Source organism: Chelon labrosus (genome assembly GCF_963514085.1).
Source record: "Chelon labrosus genome assembly, chromosome: 2".
NCBI lineage: Eukaryota > Metazoa > Chordata > Actinopteri > Mugiliformes > Mugilidae > Chelon > Chelon labrosus.
In genome coordinates this window covers 7,167,815-7,187,804 of record NC_140338.1, presented here as the reverse complement: position 1 = coordinate 7,187,804, position 19,990 = coordinate 7,167,815, and the positions used below count along the sequence as shown (strand labels likewise).

The 19,990-nt window shown below is 42.1% G+C and overlaps 1 protein-coding gene across 1 annotated transcript in view; it reads left to right on the top strand.

Annotated features, from left to right (window-relative positions):
- The window catches only part of cacna1ib (calcium voltage-gated channel subunit alpha1 Ib), a gene marked incomplete at its 5' end in the record, with an annotated part of 169,963 nt that overhangs the window by 13,694 nt on the left and 136,279 nt on the right, over nucleotides 1-19,990 (top strand). Inside the window, one exon of the mRNA XM_084573466.1 lies at nucleotides 18,217-18,328. Coding sequence (XP_084429592.1) covers nucleotides 18,217-18,328 — 112 coding nt within the window. The remainder of the gene's footprint in view (nucleotides 1-18,216; nucleotides 18,329-19,990) is intronic.

Below are 19,990 nucleotides of genomic sequence, written 5' to 3'. Positions count from 1 at the left end.
ATGGGCCTTCTGAGGGCGTCCTTTTGGTCTGATTAGACACATGCAGCATCAAGCTGTCTCTTAAATGTGTATTAATCTGCAAAACCGTCAAAGCCATGTCTCACTATACGTTGTGTGGTCGAGGTCAGGATCTTTCCGTGAGTTCACGAAAAGTAACAGTTAGCTTGAAACCTTAACTCCACACACTGTGCACAGTGTGTTATCATTTCTCTGGCAGATCCCATTTCATTTCGCCGAACAGTTTGTTCCTGGGCAGAAGCTACCCATCATTTGAATGGCCAACCTTTTGGTAGTTAATAATTCTGTTACATCTATAAGTCTTACTTAGAGCCGCCACTGCAGATGACACGTACAAATGAGGTGGCCTAATGAAATGTCCGATGGCCGTGGAACAAGGGCAAAAGTACTTTTTTTTCAGTTTAATGAATTTGATTCTCAGCGGTGTGTGTGTGTGTGGGAGGCAACGTATGTAAGAGTGGACCAGAGAGAGGCAGAGATATCAAATTAATCTGGAATCTGTTATCCAAAGTAGTAGCTTGTACTCTGTCTGATTTATTTCAGGGCAATGGCGCTACCTTTAGCCTTTCGATGGTTACATTAATTTTGATGGCCGTAATGACCTCAACGAGGTTCGAGTTGCTGAGAAATCTGTTTTATTGGGCTGTAAAAACATCACTGTCCTTTAACCGTCAATGAAGCCGAAGCTTTGAGCTTGACAGATGGAGGAAGAACCTGATTACCTGGTTTTATATAGTTTGGTTGGAGGAAACGAGATACATACAAGTTAAGGTAAGCTGTACCTTTATAAATTCCCGAAAGGAGACTTTAAAATGTGACATAGCAGCAGCAGCAGCAGCACAAGGACTTACAGGAAAGACTAAACTATCAGATGCCTAAGTCAAAATTTCAACATTAATTTTCTGTAACCGCTTCTCCTCTGTCACTGGGCGAGAGGTGGGGTACACCCTTGACAGGTTGCCAGTCTGTTGCAGGGCTAACACAGAGAGACAGACAACCATTCACACGCGGCCAATTCAGAATCACCAATTAACCTAACGAGCATGTCTTTGGACGATGGTAGTACCCGGAGAGATACAAGAGAGATAGTTCTTGTGTTTCAGGTACATGGGCCAGACGTGGCCATCGAACAGGCCTGAGGGGGGAGTCTGGCACCGCGTAGTTCCTAGAGCACCTCCTCTTTTTGCATTGTTCGTACGGGATGGAAGTAAACGTTGGTTCAGCACGTCGATTAAAGGTCCATAGGTGTAAAGCAGGAAGCCCTCAATAATAAGGTTGCGAGTCTCCTCCTCCTCCTCCTCCTTGATGTTCTTGGTGTCTGACTTTGGGACAGTCTCAGTATCCAGGGTGTTAATAACGCCATGAGACTTCGCCGGGTCTCCAGCCACGCGTAGATGGTACTCATCACGCACAGGGAGAACATGCTAACTCCACACAGAAAGGCCCCGGCCGGCCGATGGATTCTAACCAAGAACCTTCTTGCTGTGAGGCATCAGTGCTAACCACCACACCACTGTGAGAATCAAATTACCAAGGGCTGAAAGAAGACCTAGAAAAGATGTAGAAGGCAACAGTAGTCCTACCACTGCGACAAAACGTGGCCATTAATCTTAATTTGGAAGTAAACAGGCGCAGCAAGACTCAAGGATGATCTCGAATTAATTAATTGCACTGACTTCTTAAAACGTAGATTCATTTGATCAACTAAACTTAGAAAGTTCCATTTAATCAATCGCGGCACATACAAAACACGACCGCGGAGGTTTAATTTTTACCTCGTCGCTACCCTCTTTGCATTTACCCCCTCCGGTCCAGACAGCACCACGCTGCTGGGTCACGTATCGCTGCGCTGCCTTCACGCTGGTTGCTGCCAATACAAATTACCGTCGGCATGGCATCGCCCACTGAGCCTGCAGGTGCTGACATAACACACTGGCTCCTGTAGCGCGAGGGTGTGCAATGCCCGGCGTGCGTGTGTGTGAATAGGTGAGGGGTCACGCAAGGTGAGCAGGGGCCTTTAAAGAACTTGCGGACCCAGTAATTAGCACAGCAGGTTTCTGAATGCAGGGTTTGGATGTGCATGTGGGTGCCTTTGTGCTCGTGCGTATCAGCATTGCTAACGTCGCCTCTGTTTTTCCTCCTTTGTTCCTTCCTCCTCCATCCTTTCATCCCTTTCCTTTGCTTTCTTGCACCTCACAGCCATCTGTGTCACCATGGTGATGTATGGAAGTCAGGGGGTCTGACCTGTGCAGGTTATGAGTTCCTTTCCGACTTGCTTGTGCGTGTGTTTGTGTCTATCCCCAGAGGACACAACACTGATGTAGAGCTTTATTAGGTTGATTTGATTAAGGCAGCAAAACAAGGAAGAGGTATTAAAAAGCAGCATAGTATCATTTCTCATATGATTTGTGTGTCGTGCATCGGTTGGTCTCACAGCAAGAAGGTTCGGAGTTTGAACCTGTCAGCCATCTGGAGCCTATATCTGCACTTATTTGTTCCGGGTACTCCTGTTAGGTTAATTGGAGATTCTCATAGGTGTGCATGTGAATGTGAACAGTTGTTGTGTCTGTGTCAGGAAACCGGCAACCCGTCCAGTGTGTGTGTATCCCGTCACACATCTAGTGCCAGTTCTGATAGGCTGCAGCCTGCACAACCCTCGACGCTTGGATAAGCAGTTATAGGTGATGGATGAATGAACTAAATACAAAATACAAGCGTACGAAGGTATATCTAAAGTATACAATATGTTAAAATGTATAAATAAAAATATACACTAGTAGCAGCAGCAGTGCCCACAGTCCAGTTGATTCAGTTATAATCAACTGGACTGTGGGCTCTGGATAATCAGTTATCTTTTTTACCTAATCTTGAACAGAAAGTGCCAAAACAAGAGAGAGGAATCAATTCCTTCCTTACTGTATTACAGATACTGTAGGACAGGGATGTCAAACTCAAGTACACGGTAAGCCAAAGTTAAAATCTGGGACGAAGTCGAGGGCGGCTTGATATTTATTGAAAGATCGACTGCTAACGTGCATGTTTTCCCTTCTCTCCAGACATATAGTGATATGCGTTTTCGTATGGAAACAAACTTAAGTTTTGCTTAAACGTTGAATCTGGAACAAGCAAAGCTTAATATTATAAATTACGTGAGAAATCAAATTTAAAATAAAAGACATATCGGTGGCATTCTGTAGCCTTTCTTGTTTATTTGATTAGATGCGTGCGCCTGTCTTGAAAGCTCCTGTTTTCCATCTTTCGTTGGCCATTTTTTGGGAGGGGTGGCTTAAATTTGCCCAAAGTGACTGATAGCATGAAGTTGCTAACGAATGTCAACAGAGGAGGAGGGGCAGTGTTGCCAGATGGGAAATGAAGAAATATCGTACGGTCGCTTTAAAATGATCGTAATTTGACCGAAACGAACCTACGTACTAAAACAACTTGAGGAAAAATTCACACACTAGAACAGTACATTTAATATCAAAGCTATTCTATGCGAAAGGAACTGCAGCAACCTAAGGATTAAACATGGAGGCTTTGACTGTTTCATTGAAACGCCAAACTATCGTATATTTGCCCTTTTAATTACCGTTGATCTTGCTGGACGCGCCAACACACTGGGCAAAGCATTCTGGGATTTATAGTATTGGCTCTGCATACACTATATACTGGTGGGTCAACTTTTATAGACATTTGATGTCATCTTGCTGGCCAAATATAATTACACCTGCTCTGGAATTTACTTTGGAATCAGAATAAAATTGTGGACATTTAACCGACGTAAATGATGAATTTAAATAATTTTTCATAAGGTGAAGTGTCATCGCACAAAAATGTATTCCTCCCTCAATGTTAACCATGCAAATCCAACATCCCACATAAACTATAGAAATACCCAGTGCCCTGACAATTTAACTTCAGCTTCATCATCCGTTTACTATCAGCATCTAGCTGAAATGACAAACAGCAGCATGTCTGTGCCATAGTCAGTGCCAGTCTTAACTCACCGTCACATCCAAATCATTTTTCAGTGTCACTTTCTAATTTTCACCCGCATATGCAACAAAAAGCCTGTACCGTGGGCTGTCGTACGTCAGTGCGACGACTAAAGCCAGATGTTGACAGCCTTGATTCCCTGACAGGTTCGTCAGATGTGCAACATTGCCTTGCAGGATTCTGAGCAGAAGGTATGGTTTAAATGTCACAGAGCTACATTTCACACTTTAATAATACAGTAGTGTAATATGGTGCACTGAGAAACAAAAGAAAATAAGTCCTTTTAGGCATATCCTGCAATATGTAGATTAAAAACCAACCATATGGTAGCGAAAGAACGTGAATTTAGATGGATTTTTCTCTATTGCCTTTGTTTCAAGACACATTTCTTCAGAAATAATGTAGCACACACATAAAAGTGTACAGATGTAGAAATGTATTTTTAAGTAATATTTTGGTGATAAACAAAGAGTGAGAAACTGAGGCGGACTCAAAATGAAGTCATTTTCCCAAGTTTGGTAAATGACAGTCATTAGTCTGTCATTAACTCTCGCCTCCGATGATTTCTGTCTGCATGACACTATCTAGGGAACAGTTGAGTGGCATGTTTTAATGTGTCGTGCGTGCGCGTGTGTTTGTGTTGTACCGCGAATCGAAAATTAGCGTCTCAATCTAGGAAGCCTCTCATCCCCGCTGAAAGTGACACTTGTCCCTACAGATAGGACACTTTGTTCCTCTTATTAAAATAATGAATATTAATGCGCCACCTTGTTGTGCCTCAGTCAAATTCTAATGATGCCAAACAATGGAAAAATACACAGTACTTTCAGACACTTACCCCAGGCATATATTTACACATACTGCTTTCTTGTGCGATGAGGGATTGTTGCCGACATTTCAGGCGCGTGTCTTTACAGGCTTTTTGACGGTGAAGAATTTATTTTTTCCTCATAAAATTAAGTTGTTGTTTTTGCGATTCTGACAGAAGGATGGGTATTGTTGACATTTAATCAATATTGCTATCGGCAGTGCTTTTCAATTTCAATATTGATCCGGGGATATTCTTATCGATATTGTTTGGCAACAGAATGTCGTTAGTGGGGGGCCTTTGGATCCTGTGGGTTGAGGGGAGGGTCCTCTGTGGATCATCCCACAGACTCTTAATTAGTTTGGAATCTAGTGAATTTGGAGGCCAGGTCAACACCTTGTGCTGTTAAAGGTTAGGGTTAGGGTTGGTTTTTTTTTTAGTTGTTCCTAAACCATTTATGTGTGTGTGCTGGGGGGTGAATGACCGCTGCCATCAAGGAGTGTCTTTGCTATGGGGTGGGGGTGCCTGGTCTGGTCTGGTGCTACATGTCTAAGTAACATCCACATGAATGCCAGGTCCAAAGGTTTCCCTGGAGAACATTGAATTGTCACAAGATGCTCAATGGTATCCACTTCTTCTGTCGGTGGTTGTAATGTTGTGGCTGATTGATGTGTATTCTGGTGATGATTTAAGTGGGGATGCACTGGTATGTGCCGACTAAAGGTGTCCAGGAGAATGTTATGAAGTGAGATAGGGTGCAGAGGCGTAAGAACTTCATTGTGGTCATCAGGTGGCCTCCTTCCTTCACAGGTGTTTCAAGGATCAGTCTACAACACCTCAGGAGAGATTGTTGGTGGCATCTGTTACTCTGGACACCAGTTCTTGGGCGTGCCATTTTAATATGCTGTAGCTATGACTGGGACAGACTGTCCTACACACACCTGGACCGGATAGGACAACCTCCAGACAAGGTTTCACCTGCTGTAATATGATGAGACTGCCTCATTTATGTTGACTAATGTTAACTTTAGCTAGATCTATAACCTTTCCAAAGCATTTGAAGGTGTTGCCTCATTCAGTAGCGGTATAACTGGAAAGTGGCTCGCTAACTGGAGCCTGTAGGAATAGACGGCACAGCTAGGAGAGTAGCAAGCTACTTGGACCAGAAAATCCAAATCCCAGTTTTTAATGGTTGCGTTATGTCCCACTTAGACTAATTCTGACCAATTTGGTACTAATATAAGTTCAAGACTGGTCCTTGGTTTGAACCCCTTCTTAATTCTGATAAATCAGACATAATGCCTAAATTATTAATTGTACTAGTCGTGCTTTTTCTTTATCTTATGTCTATTTCCTGCCACTTGAAGACATTCTTAGCTCATTCAATGTTTGCACTGTGTAACTGTTCAGTCCGTTCATCTGGACTTATTTTTTTTTTCTTTGAGTTTCATAAGAACGTCAACACTGGATGGTTAAAATAGCACATAACAATGGTTGTGGGCATAGGAGGAAAACCTACACACTTAGTCGGTGTCATATTACCACCATGCTATCACACGAAGAGAGAATGAAACCGAGGGAGGACAAAAAGAAGGCAAAACGGAAAGCACAGAAAAATCTCACCAGATGGTCTCAAGAAAGATTCTGTGCGCTTGTTTGTGTCTTCTCCTGTCTGGGCCCTATCTGTAATTGCCCACTGGGTATTTTTACCTCTTGCTTCAATTCCCCATATCTCACCAGCACTGCTTAAAAGACAACTTAGATGGCAGCTGTTGGTAAACTAGTGGAACTTTATCTCTCTTTTCCCATGCCTTCAGAGCTCCATGTCGCTGCGAACGACGTCCATTTCCAGGAAGTGATGGACTGCTAAATGAACACTGATAAGAAAAGGATTCAGTGGTATCTGGTGACTGTTGCCTGGTTGGATGGATGGCAGCTAACTAACACTTAATTTAACACTTTATTCTGTAGAGTGGATCCTCAATTAAGATGTCAAAAGATGAACTGAAGATTTGATTGGTCAAAATGTGCGTTATTCACAATATACTGTAAATGCACACATACAAAGCCAAACACGGCATATGCACATAACCTACACAGGGTTCCTAATTTTTTTTATTTTTTTTTTTGTCAGCACTGGTTGCCACAGCAACAGGGCTGAGCTTGTCTCAAAGAATCCTATGGCGGCTGTGCACACTGGCCATCTGGGAGAGAAAAAGAAAAGAAAGGGAGACTGACAGAAAGAGAAGTCAGAGATGTGAGATGATGGAGAGTTGAGTAATATAAAAAATATATATAATTTATATGACCGATCAGCCACAACATTAAAACCACTGACAGTAGAAATTAATAACACTGACCATCTTGTGACAACACAGTGATTTGCTGGGAAACTTGTGGCATTCGCAAGTATCTGTGGGACACACTGGAACAAGCCCGATCCCCATAGGACCCAAAAGGCCCCCCACTAACAACATTCTGTTGCCAGACACCATAGGACACCCTCAGAGGGTCCATGTCTGTTCTTATTTTCGGTGTCTACATGTGCAGACTGATGTGAAACTTTCTGTGGAAACTGCACATGTGCATGCAGTTGCATTCATACTAGAGTTTATGTACTGTATGTGTCGGGTCTGCTGCTGTTGGAAGTTTTATTATAAAGCACACAGGGCTCCTGTGGATGTTTCTGAAGGAAAGTGTGGCAGCTAACTAGCCCCGCAAACTGAGCTTTAGCACCCCGCTAGAGGTTTGTCCATTTGGAATGACTTTTCACACAAGCCCTTTTCAAAGCATTGTGTTTTTTTTTTTGTTCTGGCATACATTGAGTGAGTTTGACAGCGGTTCAATCCTCTGTCCTTGGGCAAAGCACTAATGGCACTGCCTTGCATGGTTGGTGCATAATGCAATAAAATACTAGAATAACGAATTATGATTGATGTATTCTAAGAATGCCGTCATGAATCTGCCATGCATCTTCCTCTGATTAATCCACTTGTACTTCAGAAAGTATTCCAGCTTCTTAGAATGCAAATTTTTGTTTTAATGAATGCTGACCATTTGTAACACATGGATAGCATTAGCCACACTGAGTGGAGGATACCAGTCTTGTGAGCATAGACTGTATATAAATATGGACTCTGCATCCCCACTTCTTTGCGTTGCCCAAACGGACGCCATTTACCCAGGGATATGGGCGGCGCCATATTGCGACTTTGAAGCCAGAGTCTGTGCAGTACGGTCCGAGAGGAGCCTCTAGACTCACTCGCACTTTTTTTTAATTAACACTGCACTCTGCTCTACCTCCACCAGTTACAAGCAAATGTTGGATTATACACCCAAAATTACTTTTTATTTATTTTTTACAACTGTCACAGTCCTATTGAAATGCTTCACGGACCGGTTGGCATGGCAGCCTGTAGTCATCATGAAGTCACATCCTGTTTCTACGGCTTCAAATAACTAACTAAAACAAAACTTCCCCCAAAAAATGACACTTGAATATGCATCAGTATTATATAAACTACCTAAAATGACAAAAAACATCCTTGAAAAACTTTTGTGTTATAATTTGGCCTTCGTCCCATCCACTAACATGGAGGGGGTGGAGCCTATGACCTGTACTGCAGCCATCCACCAGAGGGAGCTATACTTGTTTTTAGTAGACTTAAAGAGTGCATCCCTCACATTTTAAATGCTCCATGTCCCATTTTTAACTCTAACATAATTTGTATTATAATTTAGGCTGAAGACAAAAGTCTGAAACAACTGAAGGCACAGAAGGCAGCAGGCTGATGAGCAATCAGCGATTCACAGAACAAGTAATAGCTTCTGTTGTCACTGTCATTCTGACAATTATCCAAATAACCTTTACCCCCCACGCGTCTCTCTGACCTGACAGCTCAGGGAAAAAGACGAGCTGACACGAGATGCTGTGAAGCATTACTGTGTGATATCCCATGACATTTACTGCTGTCCAACACACACACACACACACACACACACACACACACACACACACACACACACACACACCATGCCCAGCAAACACACTCCATCCTCCCTTTATCCAGTCAGCTGCACTGGATCGAAGAACCCCTGATGGAAAATTCCAGGAAAGAAAAGACCTGCCAGCCTCTCTGAACATTGCACAATAGTGGGGGGAGAGGATACAGTGAAGAAGGGACGGAGAAACTATACATGAGTGAAAGATATTTTGAGGTGATGTAAATGTGTACAGAAAGGAGACGACTAAAGTAGCAAATGTTAGCAGAATAAATGGCTCTGAGCTGAGAGGGCAGCACCACAAAATTCATCATTTTATTCATCAAGACTCTTCATTTCATATGGAAGAGGGTAAGGGCCAGCGTATGGTGGTTATGGCTCTTTTTCCCAGAATTCTGAAAAAGGAAAGAAAACTAACCACCCTTTTTCATACTATTTTATTTTTATATATGCAGTTCTTTCCCCTAATCGTCTTCTGTATGTTCATGACTGGTTCTTATCAGTTTATGACCAGTTTATGTGTGATTTGTGTGATTGATGGCATTGGCTAGTCAGTCTTGGCTAAAAGTAAAACTCTAAAAGCTGATCTTAACACCTGTTTAGTCGCACATTTTTTGTCTCTTTGTCAACCTTTGTATGGTCAGAAATATAAAACTGTATACAAAGCAATTTTCAAACCTGAGAGACTTACATTTGGGAAAAAGAAAAAAACTATACATACATAAATAAATAAAAGTTCATCCAATTCAGCGCAAGATTTGGTAATATCGAGTGTAATATTATTATTAAGGATAAAAGATCTGAGAAACAAAATCAGAGGCGGCCACGTAACGCTCATGGGCATCACAGGTTGCGGGTTTCTGTTTCTCTATTGATTTTAACTTAACTTTAACAGTAAGCCCCAGACTGTCCTCGTTCACATTCATGCCTTTTATCTCACAGCTACTCTCAGCTATATGTCAGCTGTCTTGGAGAACACTCGTTGAAGGAAGGTCTAACCGGCCTAATATCTGAAACTCCACACCTCCTCCCTAGTCACCTGAATTTGGGTTAGAAAGCAATCCAAAAGTCACGTCACGCTTGCAAAACACAGAACATCATTTCATATGGACGAGGATTAGGGCCAGTGTAAAATAATCTTTCCGGTAGTTCCGACTCTTCCCCAGAACTCTGAAAAAAAGAAAGAAAAATAACCACCTTTTTAATCCTCTTCTGTTTGTTCATGACTGGTTTATGAGTGGTTTATATCACTTCAAACTACTTTGAACGTGTCATTAAGATGAGAACATGTATGTCGATTGCATTTGTGTGATTAATGGCAGTGGCTAGTCAGTCTTGGCTAAAAGTAAAACTCAAAGCTAATCTTAACCTCTGTTGGGTGGCAAACCAAGTGGACTGTGGTCATGGCTGATACTACTATATATATATAATATAGAACTGCATACAAAACCATTTCAAAAATGAGAAAGGGCCAAGAACTCTTCTTGACAAATACAAGTTCCTCCATTGTTTGGCATAGGTTTTGGTCACTTAAGGGGACCTATTTAATGTGAAAAAGTCTTTTCACACAACTTTTTGGAGTACTGCTGCAATTGTGAATGCAGTAGTTTAGTTTTAGAAAGTTACCCAAGTGTAACGTCATTTGATGTGGACTGGCTGTGGCTAAAGGATACAAGATTCGAAATAATCAGAGGCGGCTACGTAACCATCATGGGCATCAGAAATGGCAGGTTTCTTGTTTCTCTATTGATTTAACTTAACTTTAACAGTAAACCCCTAAACCTTCGCGCCTTTGTCTCTCACACCTACTCTCGGGTAGATCTCAACTGTCTTTGCGAACTAGTGTTTAAGGATATTTGAAACTCCACACCTCCACCCCATTTTACTTGAGGCAGTCCTGTTTTTGTCTTTGGTTATTTGCCTATGACCGACCATCAAATTTTCTAAATGCATACTCTTTATCTTAAACTATAAACAGAGTTTCCGCTGTACCATAGCTTCATTAGCAGTGACAGAATATTTTACAAGGAAAGTGACGCTTTAAGACATCATAGAATCAAAGTTAAGGGCATCGAGCTGCAAACTAAAATAACCTCTGCTATCCGTCTCTCTCTCTCTCTCTCTCTCTCTCACTCTCTCTCTCTCTCTCTCTCTCCATCCTGTGACGATTTACTTCATTTGATAGTCGATCGGTTGCCACGGAAACCGGAGGTCGTTTGCCTCTTGCGCGTCTCTTTGGAAACAATAAAAAAACAAGAGCGGGAAGGCGAGCGAGAGAGAGAAAGAGAAAGGCCGAGAGACATCGAGAGAGGGTTTTGAACGAGTGACGCCACGCAGTGAGGTATTAAGAATTCATTTAGCCCCCGCTGCTGCACACTTTCAGCCTCCCAGCTACTTCCCGCTCTGTCACGCTGGTGCTTTCTGCACCATCCAAATCTTCTGGGTAATGCTCTCCACTGTCGCTGGAGTTTATCTGGCCTTTTATAATCTCTGGATTTGTTTCATGCTCGCTCTGTGATGTACAGAACGAATCTTGTCCTGGAGCTCCGGTTCAAACGGTGTTTAGCACCTCGACTCTGAAAGTGAATGTGAAAAGGTTTCCGCGCTGAAATGGGTTGATTGAATGTTAGGAAGAAAACTTGACAATTGTTTCGGAGGAATATTTAATGCTCAGTGTATCGTTATAAATGTATACACCAATCAGGCGTAACAATATGACCGCCTTCCTAATATTGTGTAGGTCTCCCTTGTGCCTCCAAAGAAGTTGTGACTCATCGGAGAATGGACATGGGTCTTCTGAGGGTGTCCTGTGGTGTCTGGAAACAGGATGTTGTTAGTGGGTGGTCTTTGGGTCCTATGGGTTGAGGGGAGGGGCCTCTGGGGATTATTCCACAGACACTTGATCAGTTTGGGATCTGTCCGAAAAAGGTTCAAAAAAGGCAACTGGACTTGTAGAGATTTTTGAGAAGACGTTTCACCACTCATCCGAGTAGCTTCTATGAGTGGTGAAACGTCTTCTCAAAAAAAAAAAAAAAAAAAAACCTCTACAAGTCTAGTTGCCTTTTTTGAAACTTTTTTGGATATACCACGATCTGGATGACTGAGAACCTTCACAGACAGTTTGGGATCTAGTGAATCTGGAGGCCAGGTCAACACCTTGTGCTATTCTTCATATTTTTTTAGTTGTTCCTAAATGAAATCTATGTTCCTGACCTGAATTCATATTGTAGCGACTCACGCAAAAGAAGTTTTTTGTGTGTGTGTCTGTGTCAGGCTGCATCCTGCTGGGGATGTCTGCTGCCATCATGGAGTGACATTGCTATGGGGTGGGGGCGCCTGGTCTGGTCTAGGTGGGTGCTGCATGTCTAAGTAACATCCACACCAATGAATGCCAAGTCTAAACATCCAAAACACTTTTCAGTGGTCATAATGTTATGCCTGATCGGTGTATAGTGCAAAAGTATGTGATTGTGTAATATAGTATGCTGTTCAGAGGTGCATACTGGAATACTGTAGGAGCTTCTGGTAGTTAGTGACAGCCACTGGATGAATACGAAGCAGAGCGCACAGGAAAACAGCTCGCTACTCTGCAACGACTCCTCGGTCGAAAAAAAAGGAGGGTTAAAAAAAATAAAAATAAAATCTGGATTTGCAACAACTCTATAAAACAATTTCTGAGTTAATCGTCTTCGAACAACCTGCCTGTAATAGAGCATTGCGCTTTGAATCCCATCTCGTTTTTCTTCCAGTGTTGACGTGCAATATGCGTGCATGTGTCTGCGTGAGGGAGAGAAGAGAAAAAGAAAAAAAAAAGACAGCGCCTCCTCCAAGGCTCCTACACTAATTGACTCATTTTTCAGAAGTGGCGAGAGACAGACAGGCAGTTGCGCATTGTTAAAGGCAGCTCATGTATAGAACGGGGTGCATGAGAGAGTAACTGGAAAGCTGGGCTCTCTAGCAACTCGTGGAGGCTGATTTTAAAGAACGCGTTTGGCAGAGGAAATAACCTCGAGATAATCCTTATAGCATTCACCGCAAAGGCTGTCATTATTACTTAGACGGGAAAAATAAGAAAGCGCTGACCTGCAGTTTTATCAAGCCATGCTACTCACAGGGAAGTGTGTGTATGTGTGTGTGTCTGTCTGCAAAATCTTTGCTTTTTTATGTGGTGTATTCACAATCATGCTCTTGAGGATCTGGCACAAGCTCAGTGACACCTGCGGATGATATGTCTGTCCTCATTAAGAAGGACTAGCTGTAGGGAAAAAAAGTGGCAAAAGTGTGTGTGTGTGTGTTTGTTCTTGTACAGGTATCTTTCTGGGGACCAGTTTGAGTTTTACACCTTTGAAGTGAGGACACTGTGCAAAGTGAGGACATTTTGGCCGTGGTCCTCGCTTCTTTACGAGGCTGTTTGATGGTGAAGACTTAGGGCGTATTCACACCAGGAAGGTCCGTTAGTTCACTTGCTTTGGTTCGGACCAATTTTTTTTTTCTTTTTTTTTTTTTAGTGCGGTTCGCTTTCACACTGTGATTAATTGCAACCGGACCAGAATTTATAAACAAAAGCACATGTGCTAAGGTCGTTCAGCCATTGGCTGGTAAACGTATAGGCGGGGTAAAGAAGGAAGCCAAATGTCCCACGTAAATAGGCTACAATGGAGACTTTGCGTACTGTAGGTCTACTTGTTATTATGCTAGCAATATGGTTTATAAACTGAGCGCTGGAATCCCCTCTCTCTCATTTGTTTACTAAAAATCTTATATACTTCTGCATTTTTATGTGTTTTCTCCAGCATTTGAGATATCTGGACATCTGCCCAGATATCAAGGAGGCAGCGTGTCTCCTCAGAGCTCCAGGTGAAGCCACGGCTCATCTCTACCTAACCTCTGCGTTTGTTTGCTTCACGTGTCTCTCTCTGTTGTGTGTGTCACTGGGCTATCCTACATTTCCCATAACTAGTGCAGTGCCCGTCGGAAGTATGTATTCCTATAGTGGGAGCTGAAGAAGATTTTTCAGTTGTGACCATTGTCGTGACCCATGTCTCCTCCCCACAAAGACATTAATTGTAATGTTTTTACTGGTGGTTTTAATTGTATTAGCAGTGCACATCTTTGTGGCCGTAGCGAGACACCTGCCCAGTTTCAAATCAGCGTGCCACAGACAGACAGACACAAACTCACCAAATAAGTTAAAAGAAATTCTTGATTTATAGATAGATGATCAAATCACTCATGTTTTGTCTGTAAACTGTAAAATAACGTTGAGTCTCCGTTGCCATGGTTACCATCTAGCGTTTGAGCCAGCGCAATAATTTAGAACTGTCATCAGGAAACTGGAAATATTAGAGCGGAGAAAACCTATTTTACCGATATATTTTACATTTCTTATCCAAACAACGTCAAACTTAGCAGTACACATCTTCGTGCCCGTAGCGAGACACCTGCCCAGTTTCAAATCAATCGGGCCAACGGTTCGCGAGATATGCGTGCTACAGACAGACAGACAGACAGACAGACAGACGCTTCTTGATTTATAGATAGATGCGCGAAAACTACGGGAGCTCGTCAAATCCAAAAAGGTAGATTTTTGCAACTTGGGTCGGATCGAGGTCGGGCTGCTTTCACACCATAAAGGAACCGCACCAGGGTTCGGTAGGAACCGCTCCGAGACCACCTCCTCAGCTGGGTCTCGGTCCGCTTGTTTGGTCCGCACCAGAGTTCGAGTGATTGTATTCACACCAGTCAAAAAGGTCCGAACCAAGCAAGGAAACGAACTTGAGTTCGTTTTAATCGAACTAAACAAGGCAGGTGTGAATACGCCTTTGGTTTTAGGGTAAATGTTACAATTAGGTTATGGTTATGATTAGGGTAAAAGTTAAGGTTAGGCACTTAGGAAATACATCATTGGATGTCCTCACAGAGATAGCCACAAAAACGCGTGTCTGTGTCTGCCTGTGGAATTATGACAACATTATGATATTATTTCAAATGAATATCAAAAAGATTTTAGAACAGGAAGACAAATTACAGCATATTTTCATGTGCAAAACATCTCACACATGTGATACTCCGTGTCAGCATCAGAATCTGATTTATTTTGCCATATATGCCCACGCATTCAAGAAATTTGACTCATTGGGTGTACACATTCAGATATGTGACTAATGCATCAAACTAAGAACAGAAGTAATCAACTTTACTCATAAAGCACTTTTTTTTTAACCATTTTACAAAAAGGAGGAAAGTATATAAAAAGTATAAAAAAGAAAAACACTAATAGAAAGTTCAGCAACGTATTAAAATGCTGTTTCTTGAGATCGAATATCCCAGTATTTATGGAGGGAGTTTTACAGAAGGATGCCCGATCTTAATGGACATGTTGTGTATTCCACAGTGGCTAATGGTTTGAATGTCACCTTTGATCATTAGCCGAGAGCTAGGATTAACCAGCAGCGGCACATCCGCAACTAAATCTTAAAGAAGTGCCTCAGTAAATGCTTGATACATGATTTGAAGCAAGGTCAGAAGTGATCAGTATCATTTGGAAATCAACACAGAACATAATGACCAATCAGTGCATGTCGCATGGCTAGTGCAGGAGATTTCTAAGAGTCCTAACTCCTAGTGTTAGGTCTGCAGTTGGAGTCACTGAAGGGATTAAAAGGACTTGCATGGAGTGCATTAAACAGTAGCTGCCCAGGTGGAAACAATATGCAATTACAAAACAGTAGGAGATAAGATTTTTTTCAACACTTCCTGCACACAATATTTCACATTAAAAGCACTTGACATTTCCTTTTAAATTGCTTTGCTGCCTGATAAACCTCTGAAGGCATTGCATTGATTGTTGCTCATTTTGGTTGACGCTTGGGTATGACTTCAGACTTCAGACCTGACACATTTTCTTTTTTTTTTCAGCCATTTAAAACGCCAACAGCAACGTGTGCATTTGATTTCAGTCATCTCTATAGATTTATTTCACACTAATAACGCAAATTAAATATTAGGCTTATACAGACTTTATTGTCATTCAGGTATATAGCAAGTGTACACCGAACTAAATTTTGTTGCATTGACCAAGCACAGTATTGGGATATACACCAGTCAGGCATAACATTATGACCACTGACATGAGAAGTGAATAACATTGACCATCTTGTAACAATTCAATGTTCTGATGGGAAACGTTTAGACCTGGCATTTGTGTGGATGTTACTTAGAGATGTAGCACCCACCTAGACCAGACCAGGTACCCCCACCCCATAGCAATGACACTCCTTGATGGCAGCAGCCATCCCCAGCAGGATGCAAAAACGGTTTAGGAACAACTCAAAAAACATGAAGAACAGCACAAGGTGTTGACCTGGACTCCAGATTCACTAGATCCCAAACTGATCAAGTATCTGTGGGATGATCCACAGAGGCCCCTCCCCTCAACCTATAGGACCCAAAGGCCCCCCACTAACAACATTCTGTTGCCAGACACCACAGGACACCCTCAGAAGGCCCATGTCCATTCTCTGACTAATAACATTCTGTGGCAGTACAATATTGCAGCGTGTGCATTTGTAGATAAGCATTTCTTTTTGTGTATGTATGGCTCTCGCTTAGGAAGCTGCTTCCTATGTGCCCCTGACTGTGTATGTAATGACCAGAATGTGGCAGTCAGTGATTTTGTGAGCAATATTTAGTCGGTATAAGCCAATTAAACAACAGCCCCACTGTGTATTAATCGCTGCGTGTGGTTTGACAGTGTAGCGCTTGAGGTCGGACGAACGAGTATTATATGACAAATCTAACATTGTCTTGCATATCTTCTTTACATATATTAGCTCAGGGAGCATCAATACTAAACGCGGCTCCCCGCGGTGCTGAACATATCTCTTTAAATGATCCCCGTCAGCTGATGTGAGACTCGCAATGAGGACTGATGACGACTGTGTGTTTAAATGTGGGCGGGCGGCTGGCGAATGCGAGCGAATGTGAGCGTTTGTTTTGTTGAACTTGTTGGTTGTTTTGCACATGCATACAGGATCTGTGCGCTTTTCCCGCGCATGCGTGTGCCGACGGGTGGGTGTTTGTGTGGACGCCTCTGTCTGCGTGTTTATGTGTACGCATGTGTTTTGCCCACTCACAGCCTATCTTTAGCGACGCCGCGATGTATCGAGAGGTAGCCCATCTCTTTGAGAAAAAGGTTCGCGCAGGGCCACGAGAAACATGTTGACAGTTTAATCTTTTCCGGGAATTCTGTCTGTTCTGCAGCGTAGTGCACGCGGAGAAGAACAGGGTTCCTCCTCATCTTCTGTCTCTGGTTTCTTGCTGCTGAAGCTGCTCCCGTCCTGCAGGCTGCGTGTTACATGCTGCTGGGGAGCACTTCAGCATCCTGTGCCGTATAGCCTCCGGAAAGGAATTGGACCTCCTGGGCTATTACAGCACATCCTCTTCCACACGCTTGTTAGCCAAGCAGTGAACTCCCTCTCTGTATAAACAGTTAATGCATACTGAATCACTCTACTCGTGTTTCACCCTCATGCAGCGTGGTTGTGCATGTTCTCTCTCCAGCTACTTGACATCATCACGTACTGTATATTAGCAGTCATTTGTCAAGTAGCATGAGTAGTCACAATGATATATGATCTTCATTTATGTAAAATGCACCTATGACGTCTATTATGACTTGTTTATCTTTTTATCCCTTTACGTATCCATGCATATTATTGAAATAATAAAGTTAAATGGGAAATTACTCATTTATACACAATCAATAGAACCTATTATAATTTATTTGTCAGTGCTGCTGCAACCACAACCTATTTAGACATAAGTGGTTGAAGAAAAAGTTATTTCAGGCCTTAACATTTGACACTTTTACATTTTATCTTTCGCTTTTCTGGTTTTGTTGCAGTCATACAGTTTTGGTATTTTGTGTATTTTTTTTTTTTTGTTGTTGTTTATTTCAAATTTGCTTTTAAATCCAGAAACAAAAAACCACTGTTATTTGATTTTGATTTTTAAATCCAAAAAATGAAAAAGAAAGAAAAGAAAAAAAGAAACCTTTATTTTATTCTTCACACTAAAACAAAAAAAGAGAAAGTTTCTTTAAAACCAAAGTGATTTAAAGTGATGTGCAACAAATAAAAAAATAACTAAAAAACAAAAACAGACATATTTTCCTTCAATAAAACCAGAATTTGTCTTCAGTCTAGAATATATTTGTACCCCACTCTCACAGGCATGTATCAGTCATCTTGAATGATTGGTTTAGGTTCTTCTTGATTCTCACCTCTCCCTGTTGTCCTTATTAATGTACGCCTGAGAAGTCTTTGGTTCTTCCTTCATTCGATTCAGTTTCACTCTCTGTGCTGTTCTTCCTTAACCTGCGGCATTTCTACGTGGTTCGAACGCGTCAGCATGATGGTGATCCTGCTGAACTGCGTCACCCTGGGAATGTACCAGCCGTGTGAGAACATCGACTGCTCCTCGGACCGATGCCAAATACTACAGGTGCGCGCAAACACACACATGCATTTTTAATAATAGGGATTTTGCCACTGATGCAACTCTCAGTGTGGATCAATATTCGGTGAAAATGTGGAGCATCTGTACTTGTGTGCATGTATCTCAACTCTTGTCTGTGTACTGCACTATATTTTTGTTAATAGTTTTTTTGTGGTTTGTACAGATTTGTAGTGATGGTTTTAGACTTGCTTTTTACTGTTGACTGTAAATAATATGGACAATTCGTCTCCACTTGCTTGCTTTGACCACGCTTCCCATAAACTCATATGTTCTATAGCATCAAATAACTAACTAAAACGAAACTTATCCGAAAAAAGGACACTCGAACATATGCATCAGTATTAACTACCTAAAATGACAGAAACCACCATTGAAAAAAATAAAAAAATAAAAATTGACATGTATTTTAGTGTTTTAGTTTGGCCCAAGTCCCATCCACTAACATGGAGGGGGTGGAGCTTATGATCTATACTGCAGCCAGCCACCAGGGGGAGCTCTACTTGCTTTGGCTTCACTTTTGAGGAGCTGTCCTGCCGCACATCTTTATACAGTCTATGCTTTGGACGCTTGGACACTACTTTGTACAAGAGTAAAATATCTCTGCAGCAGTTTGCTGTGTGGCTAATTTCACGTTCCCCAGAGGATAGACCCAAATTACTTTGATGATCACCTCTCAACATTTCCTCTTGTCAAGAATGGTGAACAGCCAAATTTGTATCTGCTAAACCCCGGATGTCACAGTGACTCTGACATTAGGATTTATCTGAAACTATCATTTCACCACACCACGCTTCAGCCACGAAAGGACTACAAAAATTTTTTGCACACATACAAATGTGAACACTGGACCATGCGCATTTACAATGACTCATACCAAATTTATATAGTTTAAACAAGGATGCATATATTCTAAACTTGCATATGCAAAACAAGACTTCTCTTTGCAAATGATAGGAAAAAAAAAACATGAATATGCTTCTAATGAGCATGCACATGTATCCCTTCATTTTGACGAGTTCATGTTGGCACATATAGGGCACGCTAATAGACTTTCTGTATTTCTTCATCTCGAGCTTGTCTCACTCTCTAACTCCATGCACTGACTCACAGCTAGCATGTGGTCTTTATGGTGCAGCGAGCTCGACTCTCTCACGTACGGCGCCTCGGCAGCTTTCCCCGTCATCTGGCAGGACGCAGAATCCCTCCTCGGCAATGTCAAAGGTGGCCTGAGTGGGTGTAACATCTGTGCTCGAGCGTGTGCACGTATGTCTCCAGCCTGGCGGTGTAAAGCGCTCGCTGAATCACCCGGTTTTTCACATTTTTCACACGAACGCATACAACGGCAAACACACACACACACGCAGCAGATTGATTGAGCTCTGTAGGGGAGGTGGCTGTTGAGTTGGACCTAATAGAATTTCTCCTCCAAGTATCTATACAGACCCTATTCAATATCAGCATGGATTTAGTGGGCTACAGCCCCACAGTCGATACTCTCCTCTCAGAAAATCCGTTGTTCAATACCGCGATTTCAATGCTGCCTCACCAGCAAAATCTATAAGCTTTAACAAATGTGGACTAAAGACCCCTCAAGGCTTAGTTAGGAGTCGACTAGAATATGTTGCTGGATGGATGGATGAGAGGCTA